The 21779-nt window shown below is 49.6% G+C and overlaps 2 protein-coding genes across 2 annotated transcripts in view; one reads left to right on the top strand and one right to left on the bottom strand.

Annotated features, from left to right (window-relative positions):
* Positions 1 to 5041: 5041 nt before the first annotated feature.
* TCP11 (t-complex 11) lies at positions 5042 to 13700 on the top strand (the record flags this gene model as incomplete). Its single annotated transcript, XM_079546441.1, is given in 14 exon segments — positions 5042 to 5076; positions 6048 to 6235; positions 7806 to 7938; positions 8539 to 8603; positions 8606 to 8658; positions 9308 to 9338; positions 9341 to 9452; positions 9454 to 9522; positions 9869 to 10005; positions 10674 to 10894; positions 11199 to 11377; positions 11818 to 11981; positions 13469 to 13501; positions 13504 to 13700. Coding segments are annotated over 14 exon segments (1617 nt in total).
* Positions 13701 to 21022: 7322 nt separating this feature from the next.
* ANKS1A (ankyrin repeat and sterile alpha motif domain containing 1A) overlaps positions 21023 to 21779 on the bottom strand; it is a gene marked incomplete at both ends in the record, with an annotated part of 78624 nt that continues 77867 nt past the window's right edge. The window contains one exon of the mRNA XM_079546293.1: positions 21023 to 21142. Within this exon, the coding sequence (XP_079402419.1) occupies positions 21023 to 21142 (120 nt within the window). The remainder of the gene's footprint in view (positions 21143 to 21779) is intronic.

The raw sequence follows: 21779 nt of genomic DNA, 5'->3' as shown, positions 1-21779 counted from the left end.
AAATAAATGGCTTGCTCTCAGCAGGTTTTCCTTTCTATATTTACCCTCACCTGAAATGAACATTATTGCACACTGCAACATTTATTCCCTCTGATCAGGGGAGCGGGCGAAGAAACGAACCAGCCGCAACACGTCAAATAAATTGTTAATCTGCTGTTTGCATTGGGGCCTGGGGAGGAGGGAGTCCCCAGGCCTGGGTCCCACATACAGCTTCCATGGCAGCTCCATGGAAGCACTGTGTTTTCCCCACTGCAGCACACAGCTTGGAGTTCTCTCTGAGTCCCCATTTCCCCCCGGGGTGTTTCTCAAGGAGGGAAGTTTCTACAGATCCGTCCCAGGGACAGATCCCCAGGTGGTGCGAGTGGTCCTGCTGATAGACAAAATGGCCACAGAACCCTATGAAGTTCTTCAGACAAGAGGCTGAGCCTTTGCAAACTGCATCTTAACGCGAGGCTGACCACTCAGCTGTAAAATCTCTCCTAATCCCAGCCCTTGGGAGAGGAGAGGACGGGGAGATCAGCTGCTTCTGCAGGACGTTGTCCCCATCACATGGCTCCCTCGGTCACGCTCGCACCCACCACCACGTCCAAATCTGGGCTTGACCTCCCATTTACCTTGGAGTTCCCTACGGAATCATGCCAACCCCTGCAACATGCCAGCCCAGAGAGGGGCTCACACGGCCCTGGGGAAACCTGGAGTTAATTCCCTCCCATAGCAGGGGAAGCTGCTCACTGACTTGGGTGCACAGGTGACAAGCCTGCAGTTCAGCAGCAGGGTTGGGAACAGCCTTGCTCTGTCTGCAGGGCTTGCATGCACTCAATGCAAGACAAAACCTTGGGGTTTTTTTTTTTGTTTCGTTTTGTATTTTTTTTTCAGCTCAAACTTTTCACTTTTTGGAAAAGCCCATCCTTGTTAGGATAGCTTAGCAAGCCTTTCCCCAGCCAACCACTCCGAGAGCATTTGCGTTAATCCAGATTAACTAACATGAAGCAATTTAGATAAACCGCATTAAGCCAAAACACCTTTGAACTTTTTTTTTTTTTGGATTGGAATCCCTGCCCGAACGCTGTGTGTGGTTCGGGCCTCCCCACACCGCGGCATTGCCGGAGCCGAGCTCTCCACCAAGCAAGAATTGAGTCAAGTCAGCAAATACAAAGATTATCCAAAGGCGCTGAGCCAGCGGCACTGCAGCGAACCGGTGCTTTGCCAAAAACACCCCAAACCATGTTCAGGAGCAGAGAATCCTTAAGGCTGGAAAAGATCACCAAGCTCAACCATCTACCCGTTCCCACCACGCTCGCTAAGACCCCCAGTGCCACATCTCCATGTTTCTTGAACAAGCATCCAACAGGGCAAAGGAGCACAGCGAGCACCTCTTGGCGCCAGGCTGACTATGTGACCACGAAGTAAAGCCCTCCAAGCCTCAGTTTACCCAGAGGTGACCTGTCCCCTGAGTACACGATGACGGGTCAGCTCGCAACGCGCTGACATCAGGCGCTGGCCACAGGAGGCTGGGCTGGGTGAGCAATGGTTTGCTGAAGGTGGCCAGATCCCACGACCCGGACACGTGCGCCCAGACTGAGGTGGAAACAGCCCGCATGTACGGGGTGTCTCGTGGAGATGGTCACGCTCTGGTTTAGGAGGAGGGAATTAATAGCTGCTCTAGTCATTGGTGAAACATGTAGCGCACCGCGGGCACGTACACACCTTCCACATCCATGCCAAAGCAGCAGAGGAAAGCCGCCAACCCAACCGGCTCCCAAACTGCAACCAGCAGCTATGGCAGTCTCAACACCAAGACCAGAACATGCAGCCCAGCACTTCCATCTTCTCACCCAGATGAGACAGACGGTAATGCTTCATTGGCTTGCAGGGGAGCTACAAGCTCTTCAGGACCCAGCTGCCTGCCCACATATTCACACCAGCATCCAGCACAGAAACAACCCTGACCTTGTCGGGCGCACCAGGAGCTCCTGCAAAGAAAGCTCTCCTGCCTCGTGGGGGAGAGGGAAAACTCCTTTCTTTCCAGCTCCCCCCCCTACATTCTCCAAAAACACCTGCTTGCACTCTCTGCCCTCCACCCTGCTTGCTCTCCTCCTGGAAAAAGAACTCCTAGCAGGAACAAAACCACAGCACGTAGGGAACTCCCCCATTTTCTGCGAGCAAGAGCCCTAACGCCAGCGGGGCTTTGCATCTCCTGCTCGGACAGGGCTTGCTTTCTGCAGACGGAGCCGCAGCCCTGCTCAATGAGCTCCGCTCCCAGGTGATTTGGAGCAGGATACACCAGGAAGTTTGCTTTCGGCCGCCCCAGTCGGCGCGTGGGTGTGTAAACAGTGACCGACTTCACTGCAGGTTCGCCTCCTTTAAATGGGGACTTTCACATTCGTCAGACTTGAAAAAACAACGCCAACTTTTCAACAAAAAATCCATTTCCCCTTTCCATTGGCTGCGGCTGCTGCCAAAGGTATTTCTGTTTGAACGAGAGGGCCCTTCCCTCCTGCTGCCACCTTGCTGCACCCAGCAAAGCAAAAGCACAGGATGCTTCTGTGCCGAGTTTTGGGACATGAAGGGATGGCACACGGAGCCCTCTGCTCTCCAGGGCAGTTGATCAGAGGAGAGGTGACGTGATTTTAGGGGTTACAAACTTGGGAGGTTATTAAAGAGTGAATTGGGAATAACCACGCAGGCTGCTGCCCGACACTCACCCTAAAAACTCAAAATCCCTGTTGTGATTTTGCCTAGAGAGATGAGAAGAATCTAATCAGAGAGATGCATGGCATTCATTAAAATGGCAGATTAAAAGCACCAATCTAACCTATCACCAGCACTTCTGAAAAAACTGCCTTGCCAGCAAGGGAAAGTCACCCAGGAATTGGATTCCCTTGCAGGGAAATGCATTATAAATGCATTCTGCTATTACAGTTCAAGTCACCTGTCACCAGGGAAAGAAAACCAACGCAGGGCTAATACATACTCACTATTGCCTCTTCTGGGACCAGGACTTATAGACCTGGACCGTGCACTGAAATGGGGGATGAGAGCAAACTGAAGTCATCAGCGAGCTGCACTGCTTTATTTTCTGACATGAACAGCATCTCAGCTTCTTTGCATGAAGCTGAAGGTCAGAAAGAGGAAGAAGTGGGATCACGTGAAGCCAAACAGGGAGAACTGTGGGGAATTCCCAGACAGGATTTGAACCAGACTGGCCCCATCAAAAACCTCACTGGTTTTATTTCTCACAATCCTGCCTGTCTGCCAACCCCTTGCTGGTACTTAGAGCAAAGCAACAACCCCAATGCCTCCTTGAGCTCCCAGCATATCTGTAGCAACTCCTTGGGATGAGCCCACTGTGTCAGTGATCCTGCACATGCAAGCTACATGGTGGACAAGCTCTATCTTTGAGCAAGAGGAAAGGGCTCTGTGCACACTGGGGTTTTCCCAGCTTCTTCCTTGGCAGCATCCAGCCCCAGGCCAAGGGCTGGTCGCTATCTGATGTCACTGCAGCATTGCCCAAGCCGAGCACTTTCCCCTTATTGCTTTTTGATGGGATAATTTTACAGCTCCCTGGGAGCCTGAGGAAATCAGCCGATTTAAGGAGATCACTTTAATACAACCATGTATTGCAGATGCACAGAGGGACTGCCACGGGTTCAGGTTAGGGCTAGCCCCTCCTGGCATGGAGTTGTTTACACAAACAAAATGGATTACAACTCATCAGCTAAGCTGCATTAATTGTACCCTTAGCCTGCTGTAAACCCACAGTAATGGTGGCAGCTCCAACCCTTTAAAACACGCCTATTCTCCATTGCAACTGCAGCAGGCGAGGAGAGCTGCAGCTTCATACACCCCAGCTGTGAAGCTGTAACTAATTACGTGTGGTAATTAGGTTGTCTGTCCCCACATGGTGTGCCAGTGCTGTGCCTTTCATCCTTTGCTTTTCTCCAGCCACAACACCCAGAACTCGTAAGCGTTTCAGAGACTTTGGAGGACAGAGCTGTTTTACAAGGGGTGGATCAAGGCTCCAGCTCCCGAACAGGCTGGTTCTCGTGCCTGTCCCACCATGGGTCCCACAGACCTCCCACCCCACAGACCTGCAGTGCTCTGAGACCTCCCAGCTCCAGTCATCAACAGTGCAGGTGTCAGCCAGCGAAGGTTATCAGATGCCTGGGAAATAGGAGGGAGCTGGAAGAGAGAAGAAAGGCAAACCTTTCATTAGAGCACAAGGAGCCTCATCGCAGACTGGGCATTTTGCCCCACAGAAGACTTAATCCCAGCCTTGGTGGAGGATAGAGCAAAATGGGACATGGTCACCCACTGCTTTCTGGGTTGGTCAGAAAGCAAACTGATTAAAAACAAATGAGAAAAAGCTAGATGGAAGCACACTGCAGCTGTTGCAGACCCAGCAGCACTTTCTGGAGCCTCCCCAGGACTACACAGCCGGCTTTTTCATTTTATTCACTCTGACAGGTCTAAGGTTAATACCCTGGCAGTTGACAGCCACTAAGCCACAGCTTCGCACAGGCTTTTGGTATAAAAACAATCAGCCCTGTGCTGATGCTGTAACTCCCCCAGACTGTGGATGGCGGAGAAATTCCTGCCATTCCTCAGAGGGCAATGGGAACCAGCCACGGCCACTGCCTTTTGTTCAGCTGTAGCCTAAAAAGCCTTATGGAGCATTCGCAGCTTCCACCTATGAAAAACTGTGCAGAGGAGGTGATTGGGAAGGTCACGCTGGTAATGCCTTTGTTAAGGAAAGCTGCTGCACCTTGGAGGCGGTAGACAGGGGCAGAAAGAAAAGGTGAACCCGTGCTTGGCTCCCTTTTGCAGCAGCACAACACAATGAAAGGAGTGCGTGCAGAAAGAGCAGTAGCTTTTGGTTTCCCAGCCCCAGCGCATAAAATACTGACACTCCCAGTATCAGCAATGGGAGTGATGCTCTTTATTTTCATCACTGACATCAACAGTGGGACTGAGTGCACCTTTGACGACACCAAGCTGTGTGGCGCAGTCGATCTGTCTGAGGGACAGGATGCCACCGGAGATGGGCGAGCATTGGGTCCAGGAGAACCTCATGAGGTTCAGCAAAGCCAAGTGCAACATCTGCACCTGGGTTGTGGCACCCCTGGAGCACAGCCCTGCCGAAAAGGACCTGGGGTGCTGGTGGGTGGCAGCTGGGCACGAGCCAGCACTGTGCCCTCACAGCACAGAAAGCCAACTGTATTCTGAGTGCATCCAAAGCAGTGCTGCCAGCAGGGCCATGGAGGGGATCTGCCCCTCTGCTCCGCATTGAGACCTCACCTGGAGCACTGCATCCAGACGGGGAGTCCTGAGCACAGCAGGGATGTGGAGCTGTTGGAGCACATCAGAGCAGGGCCACAGAAATGATCCCAGGGATGGGACACTGCCCTGCAAGGACAGGCTGAGAGCTGAGAAAGAATGGGGCAGTCTATAGAGGGTCTGTGGGGTAGGACAAGGGGTCTCAAAGAGGGGGGGGGTTAAGTTGGATATAAGGAAGGTTTTGCGGCCAGGTGAGGCACCGCACGGGCTGCAGGGAGGGGGTGATGCCGCGCCGCCAGAGACCCCAGGGGGCTGTGAGCACTGATGGAGCTGCGGGCGTGCAGGGATGGCTTTTAGAGATCCCTTATAGCTCAGACGGATTTAGCAGAAACACACCTAGAAGGTGCAGGCTCCTAGGTTCTGCTGACAGCCTCTCACAAAGAGCAACGCGTTCCCGCCCTTCTCCCTCCCACAAGGCGCTGAGTTCTCTCTCCCCCCCCCCCCGCCTTTCCATGGTAGAGCCCCACCGCGCAGCGGGACAGGGGCTGCGGGGCGGCCCATCGGCGCAGAGAGGGGGAGGGGATGGTGCCCAGACAGCGGGGCTCGGTGAGCGAAGCAGAACCTGCGAAGCGATGTCCCCACTTGGCGCTCCTCGCCTTCTGGTGCCGGCAGTAATCCGCGGATGGACGCGGGGCGGGCTCGGAATACATTGGTAGAGCTGAAAGGATTCCCCCCCCTCCCGCCGCGCAGTGGTTTGGCCCTGTTTGAAGTGAGGCGGGAAGAAGGCGGCACGCGCCGCAGTGCCAACGGCCGCTCCGTGAGGGGAGGAAGCGCCGCGCCACACTGATTGCCGCCTCTTCCGTGGTCGGCGCCGAGCAGCCCCCGCGGCCGAATGATACTGAGGAGGCTGTGGGGACTCGGGAAAGCGGCGAGGAGCGGCCGTTGGGGCCTGGCTTGGGTACGGGGGGCGGTGCTGGGGTGGGCCGGAGCCCCCGGGCGGCTCTGCGGGCTGGGAGGTGCCTCAGGCGGTGCTGGGTCCCCACCCGGCCTGGCACCGCCCGGGCCCGGGCGGTGCCAGGCCGGGGGAGGACCCAGCACCGCCCTGAGTGGTCACTAGGTGTCAGCCGCCCTCTGTTAAATCAAATCCCTGAGCATCACATCCAAGCGATTTTTAAACACGTTCCTCCGTGGGGAGCCCGTACCAGTGTTTAACAACCCTTTGTTTTTTTTTTCCTGATATCGAAACTAAACTTATTCTGGTGCAACCTGAGGCCATTTCTCATCCTGTCACCAATGAGAAGAGACCAATCCTGCTCTGCTGCAATCGCCTGGTATTGGAAGAGAGCAATAATGTCTCCCCTCAGCCTTCTCTTCCCCAGACCAAACAGCCCCAGTTCCTTCAGGTGCTCTTCGTAGGCCATATTCTCCAAGCCCTTCACAAGCCTTGTTGCCCCTCAGACCAGCTCCAATGTCTCTTTTGTCCTGAGGTGCCCAAAACTGAACACAATACTCAAGGTGGAGCCTCACCAGTGCTGAGTACAGGACCATAGTCCTGCTCACCAGACAATTTCTGATACAAAGGTCCCTTCCAACCTGAGCTGTTCTATGATTCTCATGTACAGGTGGAGTTTCCTGGGTTCTGTTATGAGCCTGGTGCCCCTGGTCCTGTTGCTGGGCACCTCAACAAACAGCCCAGCCCCCCGTCCTGTTCATACCCACCTCCAAGATATTTCATAGAATCACAGAATGGCCCGGGTTGGGAGGGACCTCAAGGATCACGAAGCTCCACCCCCTGCTGCATGCAGGGCCACCAACCTCCCCATTTCATACCAGCCCAGGCTGCCCAGGGCCCCATCCAACCTGGCCTTGAACACCTCCAGGAACGGGAGCATCCACAGCCTCCTGTGCAGCTGTTCCAGCACCTCACAGCTCTCATAGTAAAGAACTTCCCCTGACATCCAACCTAAATCTTCCCTCCCTCAACTTAAAACCATTTCCCCTTGTCCTTGTAAAGAGTTGATTCCCCTCCTGTTTGTAGGCTCCCTTTTAGGTCCTGGAAGGCTCCAATGAGGTCACATTTGTACATGTTGATCAGATCCCTTCTCAGCCTTCCCTTCCTCAGGCTGAACAGCCACAGTGCTCTCAGCCTTTCCTTCCTCAGGCTGAACAGCCACAGTGCTCTCAGCCTTTCCTCATCAGGGAGATGCTTCAGGCCCCATTCATCTTCATGGCCCTCTGCTGGGCTCTCTCCAGCTGTTCCCTGTTTGGCTTGAACTTGCCTTGAACACTGGGTGCAGTGCTCCAAATATGCCCTCGCCAGGGCTGAGTTGGGGAGGATAACCCTCACTCTGCTGGCAACACTCTTCCTAATGCAGCCCGGGATACCATTGGTCTTCATGGCCACAAGGGCACACTGCTAGCTCATGATCTCTTCTTGCTGTGCTCAGTACACGTAGCACCATAGATTGGTTTGAATTGTGAGGGACATTAAAGTTCATCTCATTCATTCTTATTCTGCTTTTCTGCAGCCAGCTCTCCACAAATTCTCTCCACAAATGAGCTGCAAGAATTGAGTGATGAAGTCTTCAGACTCAGCACTGTACATGAAATTGTACTGAATGCTGACTTGGAAGTTCACATGGTCAACTTCCCCCCACACAGGTGTGTATATATCAATAAATACACATATTCAGACTTGGCTTCTTTTTATCATGTCACAGAAAACATGTGAGAACATGGAAAGGAGGTGGGTTTGGCCTGAGTATAGAAACAAGAAGATAGTTCCTGGAACAAAACAAAGACTTGATTTATTCATCACTTCATTATTTACTAAGAAGTTCTTAAATACGATGAGTATCAGATGTGACTCACAATGAAAGAAATGGAGGCTTCAGCTCTGACTTTGACACCAGGCAAAATGTTCTGTGGACACCTCTCAAGTGTCTGCACATCAATTAAGGATCTGTTTAAGTCGCTGATGTTTTTTCTTTCCTGGAAAGGTGAGCACTGGTTAGAAAAATGCTCTGTTGATCTTTTCTGAGGACTGAAAGAGTTTCTGTGGAAAATTCACAGTTCTTTCTAACCCACTATGAAGAGGGGCTAAGTGCAGTTATGAACAGAGGTGAGAATAAGGAGCTCCATTTTAGAAGAATGGGAAATGTAGGTTGAGAGAGATTTCTATGAAAAACTAAAAGTCCAAAGACCAACTGAGAGGTTGTGTTTATCTGATGTTAATAGAAACCTCCCTCTCTTCTTTCTTAGCCTGGAAAATAGAGTGAAGGAGACACTGCACAAAACCTTCTGGGACCACCTGAAAAAGCAGATCTCTGTAGTCCTCCAGACTACACTCAGGCAATCCAACTGCTGCAGGAAATAAAAGAGGTCAGCTGGTCCTGACATGGGGAGGACGGGTACCTTAGAATTAGTCTTCCCTTGAATCCAAATATTCCCATGTGAACAGCGTAAGAGGGAAGAGAAAATAAGCTCCATTTGGTTTACAGGGAAACAGAACTTAAATAGCTGCACCTTCTAAAACCTGACTGGGAAGGAAACTCATTCTCTGGTCCCAGGTCTGTAAAACACTCTACCAAAATGACAAAAAGCCCATTTAACTGTTGGTTTTAGTAATAACAAGAACCCCACCAATGCCATTGTCTGTACAAATGCAACCCTTTAGGTGGGTGACAAACAGTACCTCCTATGCAGGTGTACACTGTAATCTTTAAGAACATTGCTTAGAACTAAAAGAAAATTGTCTTAGTGTGGCATGGAATCGCGTATGGTTTGCTTTCCCAGGCAGATAACTCCCTACTTTTTTTGTGTGAGGTAAAGGAGATTTTGCAATATGTGCAACAGTGGCCAGACATTCTGAAATGAGTCATTAAAGACAAGCATGCCCTTAAAGCAACGGTGTGGCCCAGAATTTGTGTGCTGAGTCTCACCCAACTCAAGGCCAGCCTCGATTTCTGTTGCGCGATGCAGTTCTGTGGGAGAACCAGAAAACAGGCCAGAGTGCTGCTTCTTTGGACAGGCTCTGTTATTACTGCTGCTGCCTCAGAACAGCTGCAAAGCCAAATTGAAGGAGTCCTGGACGTGGAGCTGATTAGGCAGGAGGCTGAGCACGGGGCTCTGGACATCCGCGCTCTCACCACCAGCATCCTTGGCACGATGGCAGTGCTGTGCGCCTTTTCGAGATGAGGAAGTGCAAGGACTGCAAAGCCTCACAGACCCAGCTGAGCTTCTCAGGTGGGTGTTGCTTTACTGCGTCTTGCAGACCAGCAAAAGCATCAACAGAAAAACATGGGGTTTAGAGAAAACTGCCCTGCACTTGTATCTGTTTTTCCCCTCCATATGTAGATATATTTATGTTACCCAGCTGTTCCCAGACCATAGAAGAATCTCCAATGAAGTAAATCTAATTTTTCTAGTAATTTTTAGGGACCAGACACCCTGATTAGACTGAGCAGCCTTTTGTCAGAAAATGGAATGAAGTCAGAGGATCTGAATTCCTCTTTCTCAGTATTCCAAAATGACCTCCAACTATAGCTTTTAATACCGTATTAAGCTTTCCAATCATTGTGCCTCATCTCAGGGAGATCCTCCGGGTGCTGGACCTGATGAAAATGGATATGCTGAATTTTACCATCCAGAGCCTCCGTCCATACTTACAGGAATGCTACGTCCAGTACGAACAGGAGAAATTCCAGAAAATCTTAGGTAAGCTTCCTAGTAAGTCAGTGGGGAAGAGGAGAGAAGCACTATTACTTCTGCAGCAGCTATTAAAGCACTAAGAAGGAACTTGAGTATTCTAAAGCTGATGCTTTCATCACATGCTCAATAACTTGAGAGAAATACCTCTAAAAGCAGAAGGACTCTGGGGTCCCTTTCTCAGCCTCTTCACTACTATGCTTTGCAGAAAAGAAGTTACTTAGTGTGCTTCAGTTTCTGCATGCATTAGGCCTAATAGCTACCTCACGAGGAACTGTAAGAGCTCTGAATTTTGAAGTGTTTTGAGGTCCACAGAGGAATCATCAATACATTTGCACGTGTATCTGAAGAGGAAAGCCAGTATTTGATGTAGACCCCTCTTCTTTGTTAGGCCATAGAATATTTCTCTCTGGCTGCCTCACTCCCTTGTAAGATTTAATTAAAGGTGCTTTTTGAGGACTGAAATCCTCTATGCAATATAAAGCTCTCCAGGTCCCAGTCTCAGGAGCCTAGCCTTGTGCCTTGTGCCTAAATACTGCATGGCAGAGGTGGGGTAAGTCCTCCCCACCATCCAAGATGCACATCCCCTTCAGCATGGAACATCACGTAGCCAGTTTTACTGACTTACTGAGCCACCTGCTCTTGCAAACACCCTTTTTTGTTTCTTTGTGTTTTAAAACACATTGCAGATAGCCTGGATAACACAACAGACTGGCTGCGCAGAGCAGCAGCAGCAGTGTCTGCATCCTCTTTGCAGTTTCAGTCTTGCCCTGCAGCCAGCAGCCCTTCTGATGCACGCTTGCAGGGAGCAGTCAGCAGTAGCACAGCTGTGCCCAGTGTCATGTCTGTGCTAAATCGAGGCTACATGGATCTGCTCTGCTGGGAGCCCGGACACAGTGAATACCCTGAGGTAGGACAAGCACTGGGATATTTCTAGGGAAAAGATGCAAAGATACACAAAACAAACAACTGTACAGGTTCTGCTTCTACAGAAAGATCTGTCCACAGTCTCAGTCCCTTCTATGCCATTGGACAGGGTTTGTTCCCCAGGTGAAACAAGTTGGATTTATCACAAAACTAAATGTCCTTGCTGCCAATCAGCCTCCCTCCACTAGCTTCACGGAGCTTACAGCTCTGCTGCATGGCTTGAGAATTGCTCTGTTATCACAGATGTTGTCTGTGTGCTCACAGGCTGGTGTGGTTTCTGTTCACAGACCTTGCTTCCTGCTCGACTACAGGAAGTACAAACACAAGTGAATCAGCTTGCCATCACAGCTGCAGTCCTGCTAGTGACTAGTGGCGTGTGTGGAAACACCTTATTTGGCTCACCTGGGTTTATTGATAGGCTGAAACTGGTAACAAAGGCCCTCTTGGAAGGGCTGTCTTCTATCAGGTGGGTTATTTTATATTTTATTTTCCAGAAGGAGAAGAGTGAGGATGCAGGCACTGGTTGACTGTAGGATGAGCAACAGGAATCTCCTCTTGCAGCAGAAGAGGACTTGAGATCCAAATAGCAGCCAGGCCCACTGCAAGGAGTGAGGGAAGCCAGAACACCAGGCAGCACTTAGCTGGGAGCTAACTCTCTAGAGCCATTGTCCCTTCATGGTTAATGGGGAAAATCAGCAGTGCAGGGCTTTCTCCTGTTCGCCAAAGAGCAGGGAAAGAAAGGAAGCTTAATTCACTTGTGTTAGGCACCACAGCTGTGGCTCAGCACTGGTTCTTATGTGCTTCCTGTCCGTGCTGAGGACAAAAAGGCTCATGGAGAGAATTCCTGGCTTGCAAGACCTCTTTCCCAACAAATATGCTCAATGCATGGGCTTTTGCATCATTTAGGTATGAAGAAGCTTTGCTAGACATCAGTGATCAAGTGCTCCAGGAAGTCAGCACAACACTCTCACAGCTGGGTTACCCTGCTTTTGCCAGTGAGAAATGTACATCCCTGAAAGGCCAGATAAAAAGCATTGCTGACAAGGGCAATGCAGTCCGGCGCACCATCAGTGAGCTCCTGAGCTCATGTCTGACTCAGCACTAAGAGTAAAGAGGTCTTCTACTCTTAGCCTTTGACCCTCGAACGTGCAGGACAAGTGTAAGATAGGTGACAGCAAGGCAAATTCCCTACACTGTGCAGAACTACTGCAGAAGCAAGGAAGCCAGAAACTGCCCTGATTTTCCCATTCCACTCTGGCTGCCTTACAGTAATTGCTTTGAAAATCTCTTAAATCCTACCATCCTTGCTAAAAGCTAAACAGGCCCAAGTGCCAGGTCTGTCACTAGGTGATGTGGCAATCTTCAGGCTAGGATGTAGAGAGAGAGCTTAATCACTGACTCACATAAAGCACCACGCTAAGATCTTTAAGTAATATCTATCCCTAGGGAGTGCACTGCATGGCATTCAGCTAACTAGCTTCCCCTATAATGCTGCCCCATCAAAATATTTACTCAAATGATTTTGATGAAAGCTGATTATTTTGACCTTTTATTAGTACTCTGAAAGCTCCACATCAGATTGCAGTGCCACGGGCAGATAGTTCACTACAGGAAAGATTATTTTCACATGCAAGACTTATCTTTTCTCAGCTATGAAAATAAGGTGAAGCTCTTCCTGCCCAGTGTATCGCCTTTCCTCCTCAGCCCACCCGAGTCCACATTACCTGGTTTATTCCTTGCATGTCAGACCCAGCAGGCTATTTTGTTTTGAAGGAATTCAGGAAGCTGAATTAATAGCCTAAGCCAACCTCGCTGTACCACAGGCTGGGCAGTATGTGATGGCAATGGCTCACTGATGGAGCAGCATTAGAAGCTACAGAGCCAGTCTTCCCCTTGCTGTGTCTAAAAATCAACGTCTTGTCTGCACTCTGTGTCCACTATCAGCATTTCCCAAATACATGTTTGAAACACAAGAACATCTGAGATAGCTGGGGAGTTAACCTCAGCTCTGTGCTCCTCCGAGAGGCTTCCTGAATTCTTTCAATTTTAAAACGCTGCTGTGGCAGTCCAGATAAATCCCAGGCTCTGAAGTTCTATATTCCATTATGCTCCTAAGATGCCTAACATTTCAGTTCTGTTCAAAAACTCACAGAGTGGGAAAAAAAAAAAAAAAAAAAAAAAAAATTATACTGTTGAGCTGCTCCACTTCAGCACAGCCAAATTCATCAAACCTAATGTCTGGCAGCCCAGCATCCCAGCTACAGCCACTGTTAAAAGCAGCTGCCCAGGACAAAGTGAAAACAAGGCACGTATGTACATCATACGCACAAACATGATGCTTGGAGAGTAGTTTCACCCATTCCCATGCTGAATGCTGTCTCATCTTAGTACTTGGAAGAACACCACAGTACTTCACTATGCCCCGAGCCCATCTGGAGCAGTACAGCTCCACAGCACCCTGCCCTCAGCTCTGCTCCTGACTGCACAAGAACCCTTTGTCTCGAGGCCAATGTTCTGCACAAAGGCTGATTTCTGATTCCCTACTCGCTCCTTACAGAGCAGTGGATTCACCTGTTCCTCAGCCTTTTTGTTGCCCCGATGAACAAAATTCTCAGAAAGATTTCCCAAAGGGTCTCGATGCCGTTCAGGAAGAGCTGCAGGAAGTCGGGCGCAGGTTCAGAAGTGTGACCTTCCACAACAGGCAGCTGTTTGGCCCTTTCTACTCAGCAGTTCTCAAGAAAGTGCTTTTCCCAGAGGCAGAACCAGATTCAGGAAGAGATTCTATGTGATCATCCTTACTACGTACCACACAGGAGGACAAGGGTGGAACACATTCTCCCACGATTTCTCAAATCATGCTTTAGCTTGTAAAAAAAACATCAGACAAACCCATCTGGGCAGCACAGCTACTGGGAAGTGACTCTCAGCATGTCAATATCTGAATAAACCTCTCAACTGCAAAAGGCAATGGCTTTCTTGTCCCCCCCAAAACTGTCACTATTTGGCAGGGAAAGAAATGGGAGGTGGAGATGATAAAACTGCAATGAAATTTAAGGCTCTTTCTTTCTTTTTTCCCTAATTCAAGGTGTTAATTCTGTGGTGGGTCTGCAGCCTGCTCTGCTGAAATGTTAGGCACAGCCCAGGGACGCAGTTTGGATTTGATAAAGCCATATGGTATTTAAGATCATTAAAACTGCTCAATATATTTCAGTGTTAGCTTGAAAACCTGACTTACTGAATTATTAGATGGAACATATGGTATAAATTTAGCAGCCCCCGATGTATTTAGTATTTCACATCAGCCAGATTTTATTTGACACAAAACCCTGAACTTTAACCTGTATTTAAATGCCTGGATTTCTTGCTCTAATTTTATATAGTGAAAACGTCCTACTTCTTGGTATGCCAAAAATCTTTGCTGGTAAATACTATATACAATGGCTGCCCAAACTGTTTCTGTTGTTACATGAATCGATGGCTGCTGTGCTGCAGAGCATTGGTTTCAGTGTTTATCATTGCTAAATCAGGGTCCTGCCACCCTCAGTAGAACAGTCCTCGCAGATGTACGTTAAAAGGGGTCAACATCAGCTTTCCCATGGGCAAAGTGACAGCAGACCATCACGCTGTAGGTGAGTCTATCTTTAAAGAACACACAGATGAGTTCTGACACATAAATTAGTCTGAAAAGGATTTTGTATTCGGGATCAGTGTGATTAGCTGCAAAAAGAGCAGCCTCAGCCAAAGCAACTGCTGAGCAGCCAGCGTTCTGCATGCAGCATGCCACACACGTTAGGATGGCACACATCCTGATTCTGCTGCCAAGGAATGACATCAGGCCTGTTCCCAACAGAACAGCATCCTGTGCTTTGCTTCCAGCAGAAGCTAAAGCAGAAGCTACCAGCAGATCATCCCCGCGCAGTGCTTTGACACTCCTGATGTTTTCTTGTTCCTCAGCTTTACAAAGCAAAACACCACACGTGCAGCGCCAGGCTGCCCTCATTCAAGTCACTGTGCTGCCCACCCTCATCCCTTCCTCTTACCTGCTTTGGCTGCTCAGCTCAGGCATGAGATGACCAGAGGCTGCTGTGTCACTCAGGTCACAGTGACGACAGGGCAAACGTGTGTCTAAGTTTGTTTATTAATTCAGTCTGTTCTAAGTTGTACAATTATGAAAACAACAAAACGACTGCTGGAAGCCCAGGAATATTTACAATCTCGCCTTGTTGTAGTGAGGTCAGTCTATGTTGTTGCACAGATTGGTTATGTTTGGTACCACAAGATGTTTAAAATTCAGACAAATTCGAACAGATTAACAATTGTATATACAGGAAATAAAAGGAAATTCAAGTATCAAAATACAGACAGATTAAATAACATTTGTATTACAAATCAGTCCCACTGTCATACATCACAATTAGCAAAAATGTCTACATTGCAAACTGAACTCGACTGTTCTCTGCCCTGTTAGGGAATCTCAGGTTATTCTTCCACGGGTAAGAAAAGTGTTTGAGCTAGATCTACTTGGTAAGAGCAGCACATGTACTTCCTTTTGAAAGAGAAAAAATTAAATTAAATTAAAATGCAGTAGGTAATGCCAATATGAGACCTAAAAGGGAGACTTTTTGCAACAAGACAGCGTCGCAAACTCTGTGCTCGCTCTAAAATAAAGATCTGATTGCATGGAAATGATGCAAGCAGAAGAAAGCCAGAGGAAGTTCTGCTGCTAGAAGCTTCTGAAGTGGGGTGGAAGGAGCATTAAAGCAATTAAACCCACATCAGCTGCACACAGAGCAGTTGTTTGGAAGTACTATTTGGCATCTGGTCTGTGTCTCACAGCAGCCCTGTGATGGTACCTCACATTTCATTAGAGGCAAGTCCTGCATGGTGTCCTGCCTTCTCCCCAGGAGGGAAACAGGCAACAGGCACATACCCCACCAAAACTGCATCAGTTTTTTCTCCTAAAAAGAAAAATCCCAAAGCAAGTTCAAACAGCTACAATTAGCTTCTTCTTTTTTGTTCTCCTTTTTTTTTTTCTTTTCTTTTCTTTTCTTTTCTTTTTTTTTTTTTTTTTTTTTTTTGTAAATACAAAATTAAAAAGGATAAAGCAGCTTCAATTTAGAAAATAAAAACTCATCCCCTCCTCTACTGAAAAAAAAAAAAAAAGACAAACACAGTTGATCTACCTTGAGTTCTCAGCCTGGACTCATGCCGTGTCCAACTGGAAGTCTGTAAAACACAAAACCCAGGGCTGCACCGCCTGTCCCAGGCAGGCAGTGAGTGCATTTAGATTCTAACCAGCACCAGAAATGCAGAGCACTTTCCTCCAGATACCGTGAAACCCCGTGGGGAGGAAAAGCCAAAACACTGCGTCATGGATGGGATAACAAAGCACTCGGAGTCGGTGACCCAGGATCAGTCTCCAGCATGCAAGTACCTCAAAAAAACCCCACTGAAATGAAAGGGGAAGATGCACTGCCAAAACAACTGCTTCTATGAAGTGAGAAAGAGTATCTGGCTAAAGAACTGCTGGATCACTAAAGACAACCATGGAATTACACACAGGACTGGAAAGAACCACCAGGGTCACAACGTCCAGCCCCCTGAAGATTGGAGTCTTCATCACCACTTCACCTCCAAGCCAACCTTCGCAAAGCTCATGTATGTGTCAGAACAGAAGGGTGTCCCTCCTCCCAAGCAGAGGTTCAATTTGCAATCTCTCCAAAAAGACTTGTTGCCAACACACCAAATATTTACACTTACACCAGTATGAATTGCAACATACGCATAACAAGGAATGTTAGGTTCTCTAAATTCATCCATGTAAAAAAGAAAAATAATCTCCGCTTCCCCCTCCTCATCATGTACAGCTCTGTGCCCTCGGGATTACGGTTCACTTCTCTCCTAGTCCTACCAGCTAGGGAGACTGAATCCTGACATACAGCAGCAACCGGAGTTAAACAGGCATCATTAGGGCATCTTGTCCTGGCAAAGCAGCAGGGCAGCACATCCCCAGCCACCGCAGCCCTGCGGAGATTGTACCAAGCTGCTGCGCTACGGTTTTTGCATCGGAAGAATTAAAAATCACAACTCTCCTAACAGCCTTCCCTCCAGGGGAACGGTGCTGTGAAAACACATCGGCCGCAGCCAAAACTGCTGGTAAATCCTGCTGTGATCCAAAGAGCAAGCAAGCAGACAGCACACCTCTGAGATGGCAGCGTTTGGGACTGCTGGGGCCAGGCCATCCGTGGGTCGATAGGACTTATGATTTATCCTCGGCTATGGACTGTGCCAGCGGAATGCCCAAAATGTAACTCCTCTTTTGTTCGTCTTCCAAAATCGTTGCACTTATTAAATAATGAGCTAGTATAAAAAAAAAAGTGCTAAATCACAATTGAATAAGCTTAAAAATTAAAAACAACACCCAACCCGTCAGGGCATAACTGCATTTAAAAAACAAGACAGGTGCACAAGAGGCTGGAGAAAGGACTCCTCTCCAGGTATTCAGTGCGTAAATGGGAAGAAGTTGTGTCCTTGCCATAGAAATGTCAAGTATTGCAATGCAACAGTTCTCCGTAGGGAAGCAAGCTTTGTACCATCAGTAAACGCTTGGCCACAGCCACTCTGAGGTGAGAGATCCTTTGCAGACTTTTCCTTAAGTGATTTCCATTGGCTATAAAAGCATGGAGTGGCTTTGAAAAGAAAGGATGCAGACTTACCCTGCAAGGCTTCTCACACTGGAGGAAGTTATTTCCAAGAATTTGGCGTTTCTCTACTGTTCACCCAGAATTGAAGCAGATTTAAGTACCATAAGAGATGCACACACCATCCCACCGGTAAGACTTTCTATTGTACTCCTTGCTGGACTGTGCAGATTCTCAGTAAATCATTTCTTTTTTTTCCCCTCACCAAAAAAAAAAACACCACACACACAAAAAAAACCAAAAAACCACTGCAGTGCTACATTTAGACTGTGAACTGGATTTGCTCTGTATCATTTCACGTGTGAAAGAAACGGGTTGAAAGCAGTTTGTCTCAGACTAGGAAACGTGACATCGCTCGGCCTCGGAAGTCTCAACTTTCCTTTGCTAGAAATGGAGAGCTGCTTTTCTCAGCTGGTGGCTGGGATCCCTTTCCCCCTCTGCTTTGGGAGCCCTCACTGAGCAGCCATGCACACCCTCACAGGCAGACACCAGTGCCAGATGGAGACGGTCTTCGTGTCGGCAGGCCACTGCTTCTTAGGTCTCTGCCCCGTTACTACATTTCCGTGGTAGGAGACAGCTGCCCGGAGCTCAGCTTTTCAGAGGCAAACAGAAAGGAAGATAATGGAATGAATGATTTCCGAGTCATACAAACACAAGTGCCAGGAAAGACGAGGCGTGCAGCCAGGAGATGAGACAACCGTGAGGTTATGGACGCAGAGGAAGCTTTGCAGTTAGGCAGGGCTGCCTGCCACCCCGGCCGGGGTAGGGTCACCCTCAGGAAGGCACGTGCACCAGTGAGCCGGCGTCAGGAGGAACCGACAGATCCCAGCTGAAAGCAGGGGGAGTGCAGAGCTCAGACCCTCGAGGAGCAGGCACACGTGTGGGCAGCTGCACGGTAAATCCAAACTACCACTGCTATCATGAACTCAGCTTCTCTCCAAAGGATATAAATGCCTCAGGGCACTCTTACAGCTTGGAAAGGCACTGAGCATCCAACCCAAACCCTGGAGCTCCGCAGACACTGCAGCGTTCTGGGCAGGGCAGTGTGACCACTGGCTCTGTGTTAAGGGCTTCCTGACACGTGAATTGCATGTACACGGCTGGGCTTTGCTTCCCTTGCTTTAAGGCAATCCCTCGAGTCCTCTCATTTGGATTCCCACCAGCCTGGCCCTTGTTTTGAAGTCAGTTTGCCACTCAATGCCATTAAGCCACGAAGGATTTGAAAGATCAAACCCATTCCTGAGGAAGAGCTCAATAAAGATGTTGAAACATCTGATTTCACCACAGGGCTGGGGAAGAGAAGCCCAAAGGCCTCAGTGGAACTTAGGAATGAGAACAAACATGCCAACGTAACAGGTGTCAGCAACTCAGGGTTGCTAGTCTGACTGTTTATTTCTGATGGTGATCACAAAGAGAGATTTGGGGTGAAATCTAAAAAACTATTTTGCAAGCAGAGCATCACCAGAGCCCTGAGTGCACCATGTCCACACACACACACCATGCCCACGCAGATGTGCCACACAGCTGAGTGAGAAGTGCCATCCCCTTATCTTCTAACACACTCACTGTCACCCCCAGCTCACCAAACCTGGGCTGTGGGGGATGCGGCAGAGACGCAAAGCCCGCACTGAGGCACATCAGTGAGCTACAGCTCACCTTCAGCTGCTCCATCTGCTCAGCCCCTCCCTGGGAAAGGTTTGGCAGCCGCTGCCCACAAGGAGCTGGGATGTGAGCATTGCTCCGGGACTGAGAGCTCCGTACTCTGCTGGAGAGCAAAGCGGAGCACAGTGGGTTTGCTGCCACTGTGTGGAAGTTGCAATGCTTTTCACTAAAGGGCCCTCAAGCAGCTGTGGGGACAGAGAGAGCCTCACCCCCTGAGAGGTAGCTATGTGTGTCCCCATCCTGAAAATAAGGAAACTGAGGCAGAGAGAGGCTCAGTAGTTGGGACACAGCAAGTTGGGGAGAAGCAGTACTGGGCTGGAGCCCTGCTTTCCAGTGCTGGCAGCTACTGAACCATCCCCATCCTCCTCCTCCTCTGCTTAATTTCTCAGTTTTGCAAATGCAAGAGAAGGAAATGGAGACAGACCCACGACAGTCTGTGTGGGCTGCTATGTGGGCTGCCCAGCTCCACTCTGACTGTGCTGAATGCCCTGCATCCCATGCAAACAATTTCCAGCCCATATCCTGGAGCCAAAAGCAGCTTCTACCAAGACACACAGAAATGGGGACGTTCTCCCAGAGAAAAACATGTGCACTTGGGAAAGAGCCAGGAAGGCCAAGGTGCCCGCTGACACATGGCCATTTCTAACCAAAATCCTTGCTCTCACGGATGAAAGGCAACAGATGTTTCAAGATCCCTATAGCTCTCATCGTGCAATGTTTTATAGACTGAAAATAGGCTTTGGGTCAGCAGCAAACTGATTTCAATCACATCCCTCCCTTTGGCAAAGATGTGAAACCGCAGGAAATGCACTGAGCACAGCACAGCTCTGCCTGCTGCACCCCGACAGCACAGCTCAACCACAGCTCCTTCCCAGCACAGGGCCAGCAGCATGAGCCTTTCAGTGCCTGACCTCTTCGCAATCTGCAAAGTGAGAACCGCACCCAGAGCTCACAGTGGTCTGGTGACCAAGAACAGAAGGACTGTGGGGGTAAGCCCTAAAAGGGACGGAAATGCACGCAGCCACACAGCTCCTGCAGGACACTCACAGCCCCAAGAAGGGCCCGAGCTCACAGTGGGAACAGTGGCATCCAGCCCAAGGCTGTGCCCCCAGCAGAGCAGCTGTTCTGCTCCACGCTTCGAGGAGAGAGGCTGTGAGCAGGGTCCCTGTGAGGAAATCTAGTGAAGGTGTTATTTGCAGACAGCATCACAGTGGTTAGTGTCGATTCAAGTGACAGTAAGGAGAGGGGTGACTTCACTGGAACAGTGTGCAGCCGTGGCTCAGTCGGGAAGTAGAGGAGCTAGAAGGAGAGAGTGCATGCACCGCAGAGACAAGAGGTCTCCATCAGTCCGAGGATAAGAAGGTGAAATAGAAAAAAAGGCCTGGGGGAGTGCCATGTCACCCCAGGGAGTCACAGTGCCAGAGCGAGGGGAAAGACGTGAAAATGGTGGGCAGCTTCCTGGCTCCGCGTCTCGGATGCCCCCAGCCTGCACCCCTCTGCACCTCCCACCTGATGGGGATCTAACAGCGTGTTACCCTTGTTTCCGAGTAAGGAGAATTCACAGTGTTCAGTAGTGATCAGGTACAAAAGCCGTTTAAGTCTACAGTCTCTTAAGTGCTGCTGCCTTTGACGTAGTGCCTACGCGGGGCTCAGTGCGAGCAGCTGGAGGAAGAGGGAGTTTAGAACAGCAGACAGATCAGATCGCAAAGGCACGGTTAGACTATAGGTGGACACGGGGTTGGTTTGCTTTAGAAGATAGTGGTCTCATACTTAGTGCTGAGGGTCCGCTTGGAGTCCTGTTTGGGGTCCACGACCCACGAGACACTGGCATGAGACTGGGAATCTTGGTCCATTTCAGGGGGCTCCAGCTGGAAACGAAGGAGAGAAGAGTGCATTAGCTTACATGTGCCTGCGGGAGCCCAAGTCTGGGGCAGAGCAAACAGGAACCCGGAGCACAGAGAGGCTGCTGATGCCCATCCCCAAACCATGTATGCGTGCAGGGCTGCAGCTCTCACTGCTGAGGCGTTTGAGTCCTTCACAGCTCAAACATTTCTAAGCACGTAGCTCTCAGCCCAGCACCCTGGGATGACTTCCTGAGCTAGGCCTGCAAGCCCCCATTACCATCAGCGACAGCTTCACCTCATTTCACAGACAAGCATGAAAAATTCAGCACTACAGAGATGGCACTACAAAAATAAGAGGAGAGGAGACGGCTCCTGGCAGGTGAGCTCTCTCTGACCAAGCAATGCTTTTTCATCCTGTCCTCCTCAATCAGGATCCCAGGGGAAGGTTAACGACACCAGGAAGAGCAGCACAGTTAGCTGGGAGCTGCCGCTCTGCGTTAGCAGCAGCTGGGACCAGTGCATCCCTGGGGTTCATTTGAGCCCTGGGATGAGGTGGGGGAGGGCAGCAGCGAGGACACGGGGCCATGGTGGGAGGTGTGGGGAGCGGTGGCAGCCGGGGCAGCAGCCCAGGTCGGTTGGTGATGGAAGATGGCAGGAAGAA

This window comes from Tetrao urogallus (assembly GCF_951394365.1).
Source record: "Tetrao urogallus genome assembly, chromosome: 24".
NCBI lineage: Eukaryota > Metazoa > Chordata > Aves > Galliformes > Phasianidae > Tetrao > Tetrao urogallus.
This window is presented reverse-complemented; position numbering and strand designations above follow the sequence as displayed.